We start from the raw sequence: 8,457 nt of genomic DNA, 5'->3' as shown, positions 1-8,457 counted from the left end.
GCCAAATAGAAAAGTCTTGACGCAATATAATGAAAAGACATTTAATGACGAGTAACCGTAAATAGTTAGGATGGCATCCACCTAATTAAAGAGGGTGACTTTAATGGCTGGAGATATGAAAACAACTTACTTTAGGTTAAGTCACTTTAATAATCTAGAAGGAGAGGTACAAAAGCAAACTCAATATGTAGACAAGAGTTATGTTTGAGCAAACAGTTTTCCATCATTAAATGACCATTTCTTTTTGCATCAAGATTTTGTCAAACGTTTTCTCTATGATTACGCATTATACTTTTCAAATTAAAACTAGTTGTACAGTAAACTGGATTTAAACTGAATAGAATTTATACAGTTTTAATGCCAAAAATATATATCCATTTATAGAAGTTTTTTTAAGCAGTTTTTCAACACGTTTTTTCTTTCATTAGTTGCAAAGTTTTTGGTTGCTTAATCCACTGGATAAGTTCTGCAATACTGACAATATAAACATCAGACATGTTAACCAATTTAGAGATAAAGTTTTTCAAACCTTCCAAGTTGTGCCTCTGTGAGGGATTGAACCAGTCGTGTCGCAGTTGGACTCCATAGGGAATTTTCTCTTGGTAATGAACTGCTAAATTTTTCAGAAGAAAATCCAAAGTATCTTTTGCAGTAGTTGGATTAAATAAACAGCCGTCGGCATAGACGCAAGTGTAATTATATTTGTCTAATAGTGGTATTACTGGAACTTCCCAAAATCCGTAAAAATTGCCAGTTGGACATTTTCCAATGGGACAAGTTCTTCCCCACCCAAAATCAAGAGTGAAAGGCCACCTATAACAACCTTGTTTGTAAATCAACGTCGAATCGTAAATAAAATGCTCTTTTTGCAAAATCTTCATTTGATCATCGCCCAAAGGAAACATACTTGGAGAACGCCAACCAGTTATATTAATAGCTGGGATACCAGCACCATGAGTCATTTTAAACTTTTGGCTTTGAATATCTAAAGCTAACATACTTTTGTTTGAGTAGAACGAAGTACTATTCCCCTGAAGGGCAATATCCATATCAGCTTCATATAATTTTCTGACGAGGTCATAACTAGTGCCTTCATCCGAAACAAAGTAAGTAGCTTTTATGGGACATCTGAGGTTTAGATGCGATAGATTAAACAAAGAGATCATACTGTAAAAGAATTGATTAGTAATAGGTCCGTTGAAAGTGAAATACACAAATTGAGGAATATCGTCCATCTTAGCTATACCTACATTAGCATTCATGCAACGACAATAAGGCAATAAACAATTCTTTCCCTGCTGACATGTCTTAAACGTATTGTTCTTCACATTCTTGCTTTTAATGGATATTCTCTTTGAATATCTAGAGCTAAATTCCTGATTTCCAACACCAGCTCTAGCCTGGAAGTTACTTTTAAATGGTTGGCTAGTTTCGTTAGCAATAACTGATGTTTTCCATACATCATCAGCTTGGTGAAGTGCTTTTAGTACCTGTTTGTCTAAAGCAAAGCTTGTATTCCTTCTTATATATGGTGAGTTGATATCGATATTGTTGTTTCCACTGCTGTTGTTATTAATACTTCTACTAGTCATTAAAGAACCCAAGCTAGATGATTGGTTAACTGTTAAGATGTTTAAACGGTTTCTTTTAGTGTTAGTGTATCTCATTAGGATGTTCTGAGACGTTCGTCCTTGCAAATGTCTTGTTAGCGTTTTATTTTGGGGAGTTTTAAAGAAAATTTCTGATTTATCCATTGATACGACTGTTCCATTCTTGTACACATCTAGTTTTTCTCGGAAATCTTTTGGCTGATTAATATGATATCTTGGGAAATAACTTCCAGAAAATATTCTAGAATGGTCAACGTTTTTTGTTAGTTGTTTCTGATTATATATTTTCTTCTTCTTGTTTTCCTTGCCATTTTGCTGGGAGACCTTGGTATTCATCTGTTTTAAGTGTTCTTTGTGTACTGATTCTTTGATGTAGCTGGAAAATTGAGATTGATCATTCTGATTCCAGCCATCAGTTAAGTTAAAATTTCTAGCTACCCACTCACGGGTCTTCGTCTTAACATGTTCAGTTACTGGCATTGGTTTCTTTCTTGATTCTGCCCCGGTGTTAAGAGACTTTATTTCTTCTTTTGCTCTTCTTTCTTTATAATCTGTTAGTTTGTTTTGAGACATCCATAAGTTGTCGGAATTTGAACCACTTGCGATATTATCACTGTCTTCTAATATTGATATATTATATAATCGATTTTCCTTCGCAGTATATTTCTCCTTCAAATATGGTTTGAATTGGTTTTGTAATAGGCTCTCATTTTTGTGAATATCATTATATTTGTACTGCTGCAAGAAATTTTTGATAAAATCATTTGAAGAATCGCATTGCCAAGATTTCAATGAATTAATCTCAGAGTTTTTAACAGGATTTTTAACCCATTCCAACATTTGCTTGATCGTGATGATGTGAACATCTGGTTTTTTCAAAAGTTCTCGAATAAATCGGTCCATTGCTTTCAAACGGTATGGATCATCGGGGTAATTATAGAAAAACCAAGCTGCATGCATATGTACACCCATTGGAGCCCTATTTCCATTGTAATAGTCCAAAAAATTGTTCCATAAATATCTATAAGCTTCTTCATAGGTTGTCGGTGGAAAAGTACAACCATCAGTGTATACACAGTCATACAGTGTGTTTTTATCTGTCACAGACACAACAGGTACCTCCCAAAAGCCAGGATGTTGCATCTCAGGACAGTTTGGGATTTGACAACGAAATGGCCAGCCATAATCCAGCGTGAAAGGATATATTGCTTTTCTGTGTCTTTTAGAATAAGTTAGAGTTGCATCATAAATATATCCACCTTCTTTGAGAATTTCAACCTGTTTGTCTCCGAAAGGTTTAAGGAAAGGACTTCTCCACCCGATAATCTCCTCTTTAGGAACATTTCCGAAACGCACTAAGTTGTCTTTTTGTCCAAGTATTTCCTTTCTAACTTGAACAAGATTTATATCACTTCTGTGGTTTACACTATGAGAAGCTATTTCCATTCCTTGTTTATAAAATTCATTCACGAGGTGATAGTCCGTGTAATTGTGAGAAACAAATAGAGTGAACTTGATTCGACATCCATTCGGATTCTTCCTCTCGGCCGAAAACAACTTCTTGTACATTTTCGTTGTTTGAAGAGTTACAGCGTCGTCAAATGTGAAATAAACAATTTGTGGGAAATCTTTTATATTTTCTCCATTCGTAGGTAGAGAATCTTTACAACAGACACATTTTGGTGGGTAACAAGTGGAATTCTGTTGACATATCCGACATACTCTCAGTGTACTGGTTTTAATCATTATGATATACACGAGGAAAATATGAAGACTAATTCGCAAATATATGTACATGGTTTATCTTCTCTTAAAGCACCTTCCTTCGAAACGTTCGTGTTAAAGTGTGGTGGAAATAACTGCTTATATTTAATTCTTCTGGATGTCGTCTGTGTCGCTAAGCGAAATTTCTGGACTGGACTGAATTCCACAACAGATTTGTTATAATTTTATCTCTCTCCTGTAAATATATAGATATAAAAGACGGGAAAATCGTAAAAATAACCCACCCAGACAATTTGTTAGTCTAAATGACAACTAAAACTTTGATGTGAAGTAACTGACACAACGATGACGTTAACTTCAAACACCCCCCAGCTATAATTCATTTTACTAGTGGATGTTAACGATTTATTTGGTGACTTTTTTTACTCTTCTGATAGATGAAAATAATAGAAGCAGTGAAATTCTTAGCATGATATATTGTTTACCTCGCGGCAGTTGCAGAACAACTACAAAAATGTAGAAAACGAATTAATCACTATTTTTTATTGCTGTAGTTTTGTTATGTGTGTTTTTCTCTTTTGTTCTGATTTTTCTTTAGGTAGGTGCTTACGATGTCGTTAATGTAAGCTGAAGATGGCTGAGTTGATAAGAACTTGATCTGCTAGTTTTGTGGCGTATTTCTAGCAAATATTCCCAATGAGGAAGTCTCTAAGTATTAAATAGATACCGTAAAGAGCTACGATACATTGCTGTTAATAACTGAAGCTATACACAATTGACGAGAACTTAAAGTCCTGTTTTGTCATACGAAACGCTATAAAATACTGTTGTTTTTACTCAGCGCATCTTCTTATCCACGAGTCTAATTGGGACCTCTGCGTCTTTCTCTCCACAAACACAAACACGCACATGTTTAAAATGTGCGCGCGCGTGTGTTTGTGTGCGTGTATACATACATACATACCTCTCGGGCATTCAATCACAAATGATAACGAAGCTGCTAACATCTAGCCTTCGGCTGCCTTGGACCCTTCTGTCCACCATCCTAATTGGTTCTTATTTATAGCTGAAATAGGGCTCACCAGAAACCCAGAAAAACTCTCTCTCACGTGACCTTATCTGAAGGCCACGATTGGACGTAATGCACCATTAGCAAGCAGAACATGAGGACAATTGCCGCGCAAATAAGAACCAATCAGGATGGTGGACAGAAGGGTCCAAGGCAGCCGAAGGCTAGATGTTAGCAGCTTCGTTATCATTTATGATTGAATGCCCGAGGGAGAGGTTTCACTACACATACATACATGTACAATGGGAGAGATGACGCCAATAAAGGCATAGAATAGATAATCACCAGATTAGTACTCAAACTAGATCGAATTCTTAAAATCCAGCGTCCTAATCATGGGGGAAATAGAGCAGTAGAACAAGAGTTGACAAGAAGAAATGCATGGGTCGAGCGAATAATAGTAAGATAAAAGAATGGCAAACAGTAATATACGGCATCAAATCATTTACAAAGATGTTACATAAACATAAATATAATTAAGAAGAAAAAGTCCTTTACAGCTGTTTCAAAAATTTGGTGACTAGTTGTTGCAATAATGTATATTATGCAAACAGGTGTACATAATGATGCATCAAAACATAGCGAAATGGCAACAATTAATATTAACACATAAGAATGAAACGTTAATCAATTCAAGCTGCAAGCGATACTTCAACGTACCTTTTCATCAGAAGGAAGATATGCAAAGAAAAATCAAGTAGTCATACAATATACAAAAAGGCACTACACCAATAAAAGACAGCGGAGGAGGGGAAAAGAGAAGTAATACAGCACTGAGATGAAGGCTCAGAAGTAAGAGGCAAAATCGTATTAGTAAAAATGAGGGAGAGAGAGTAAGGGAAAGTAGATAGAGAAAACAGATAAAAGAAGAAGGAAGAAAAATCAAAGTGAATAAAAGACCATTCAGATGAAAATGTGGAGACAAAATCAGATATATCATACATGAAGCAAGAAGAATATAGAGTAGAGACGAGAGATAAAAGAAAATCTATTAAAGGAGAAAGGATTTGGGAAGAAGCTAACTAGAGATCCCTTGCTATGCAAATGTCAGCCCTAAGCTTCTAGTGGCTTATATACTTTATAAACATCCGAGTGTGCAGAACATGCAAGAGTTGGAAGAGAAATTTTAAAATAATGTAGAAAATTAGTTAAGAGACAAAGAGTATGGACAAAATGGAGAGAAGATAAGGTTGGAAAATATAAGGAGGGGCAGTAAATATATTATATAACTATAAACATACGGTTAAGAACCTTGAAGTTCCATTAGAGTAAAAGCTATGCTAAGATCAAACTACGCTTGGATGATTTCATTTATATTGGAAGAGAAAAAGATAAAGGCTAGGAGGGGGTGGTTATATTAAAGTACAGGTAAATAGTTATCTAAGATGATTGGAGTATGTACACGTATAGTAAAAAGTAAATAATCTAAAGGAATGGCAGCAAGAATTGTATTATGCTGTCTGTTAAGTAGAAGATCACTTCTCTTGTAATATTTAAATAGATTCTTTGCTACAGAAATCGCATGGGGAGCGGACACCTTGATACAGTCATATAGTTTTAATAATAATAATCACTAGCGTAGCTAGGGGAGGGAGGGAGGGCGATGGAGGCAGTCTACTCCGGGCGGCACTTTTAAAGGGGTACCACTTTTGGGTCTACTGTAGGTAATATGCGTTTTTTGTGGGGTCCGGGTGCGGCAAACAGAAGGGCCGCCCCGGGCGGTACACACTCTAACTACGCTAGTGCAAATAATGTCATAAGAAACATTATTTTCTTGAGGTGGTGGCTATAATTTGAAAATGAGGCGGGTGATCTGCATTTAATTAAGTAAAATCAACTGAGGTGAGGTAAATAACTTCCTTTGAAATCAGTGGATGATCCAAGATATATAAGTTTTGTCGAGTTTTGGTGTGTATTATAAACGGTTCATCTATAAACGACGTTATATCTCAAGCAATGACTATTCAAAAGGCGATGGCGACTATTTGGTACTGTAGGGAAGTGGTTATACACCATTAGGTGTATCTCAATTCCGTACATTAAATTTCTTAAGGAAGAAAACGGAACGCAGACTCTAAACTAACAGCACAACAAATATTTTATTACAGTAGAATTCTGCTCACACTAGGAGGGAATTCGGTAGCATGTCGCCTTTTGGTTAGATGAGACGCCGTCAATGAAGTTGTGTGGTTAGAAGTCATTTTTCTCTTCTCTGGTTATCTATGTGGCTCCATTGTAGAGTTGTCGGAGAGCTGCTATTGTGACGTCTAGCTTCCACGAAGTTCAACGAGCAAAAGAGGTATTAATACGCGGGAACGATTGGATATTGGATGACTACGCATGCGCATGAGACTCTTCCTGCATTCCTTCCGGAAGACTAGTCCCTGCGCATGCGTGGATAAACTCTCCAGAATGGCGACTGATATTAGGCGCCACTACAGTACTCTACAGTTGACTTCAATCATATCATGTGTTAAACAACTATTAATGTTGATTTCAAATTTTGGCACAAGGCCAAGTTCGGAGGAAGGAGGTAAGTCAATTACAACGACCTCAGTACTCAACTGGTACTTATTTTATCGACACCGAAAGGGTGAAAGGCAAAGTAGGCCTCGGCGGAATTTAAACTCAGAACGTTAAGCGGAACGAAATACTAAGCATTTTGCTCGGCGTGCTAACGATTCTGCCAAGCTCGCCACTAAACTACTATTAATATTATTCTTGCTTAGCAGCATTTCGTCTGTCTTCAGATTCTGAGTTCAAATTCCGCCTAGGTCGACTTAACCTTTCATCCTTTTGGAGTCGATAAAATAAGTACCAGTTGAGTACTGGAATCGATGCAATCAACTTACCCCCCTCCCCAAAATTGCTGGCCTTGTGCCAAAATTTGAAATCAATATCAATATTATTCTTAAGGCGGCGACCTGGCAGATTCGTTAGCATCCCGGGCATTATGCTTAGCAACATTTTGATCGTTTTTACGTTTTGAGATCAAATTCTGCCGTGGTTGACTTTGTCTTTCATTCATCCTTTCAGGGCCGATAAAATAAGTACATGTTGAACTCTGGGGTTGATTTGATTGAGTCAGCTCCTCTTCCAAACCTGCTAGCCTTGTGCCAAAATTTGAAATTAATATTCATATTAATTAACGATACAAATGCAGCTCTAGATTATTGATAGCCCCATTATTATTAACGGAAATATTAAAATTGTTCGGAACATTATCACAATTTTTTTTCTGTAGCTATAGTTAATATAGTTAATATAACAATTACTGCTGCTACTGCTGTTGCTGTTGTTGCTACTACTACTACTACTACTACTACTACTACTACTACTACTACTACTACTACTATTACTACTACTACTACTACTACTACTACTACTACTACTACTACTACTGCTACTGCTACGAGTAATAGTAATAGTGTATTGGGTGCTGGATTTTCAAACTCCTCGTCAATAAGTCTGTAAAAGGTTGATAGCAACATTGAGACATTAGTCTCTCTTTATCACCTTTCAACAAAAACATATATTAGGAAACAGTAGAACAAAGGCAGGTGTGAACAATTAACAACATAATAAAATAAGTTTTATTTTGGTGATGCTTGGCTTTACAAAACCTGTATCATTCAGCCTGGTCGCCTCTGGTTAACTTGTAATCAGCATCTGGAGATTAAGAGCTTCGTTGAGGCATCCCAGCGGAGCAAGTTGTCGCATCGAAGACATCGTGCTAAAGAGGCTTAGAAAACGCGCGAAGCGCTTTAAGTACTAGTTTACTACGCATGCGCATTCGAGGGGCTTCCGGGAAAGGTAAGTCCCTTGCGCATGCGTAGATTACACTTCCTTAATGGCGGCCATAATTTCGCGCCACTACAAGTCCATCGAAGTCTTTCTCCAGTATATTTCTCACCACGTTGGTGTTCTGAGAGCAGCTGATTTCCAAAGAGAGCATAATTTATTTATTTATTTGCTTGCTTCTTGCTCTTGCTTGGTGAGGGTCATCCCAGGTTAGTGGTCCCAGAGACGTCATCATGTGTAGAGCCGACTGAG

General features: G+C 36.9%; 1 protein-coding gene across 1 annotated transcript; it reads right to left on the bottom strand.

Annotated features, from left to right (window-relative positions):
• Positions 1-403: 403 nt before the first annotated feature.
• LOC106880611 (uncharacterized) lies at positions 404-3,546 on the bottom strand. Its single transcript, XM_014930625.2, has one exon. It carries the CDS (start codon positions 3,405-3,407, stop codon positions 405-407), a length of 3,003 nt encoding a protein of 1,000 aa, XP_014786111.1. The 5' UTR covers positions 3,408-3,546; the 3' UTR covers position 404.
• Between the last annotated feature and the right edge of the window lie 4,911 nt (positions 3,547-8,457).

Source organism: Octopus bimaculoides, chromosome 15 (assembly GCF_001194135.2).
Source record: "Octopus bimaculoides isolate UCB-OBI-ISO-001 chromosome 15, ASM119413v2, whole genome shotgun sequence".
Classification (NCBI taxonomy): Eukaryota; Metazoa; Mollusca; class Cephalopoda; order Octopoda; family Octopodidae; genus Octopus; species Octopus bimaculoides.
Note: the sequence above shows the minus strand (reverse complement) of the source record. Positions and strands in the feature narration are given on the sequence as shown.

Excerpts from the sequence above, each read along its gene's own strand:
- LOC106880611 (XM_014930625.2), bottom strand. The coding sequence starts at position 3,407 with ATGTACATATATTTGCGAATTAGTCTTCATATTTTCCTCGTGTATATC.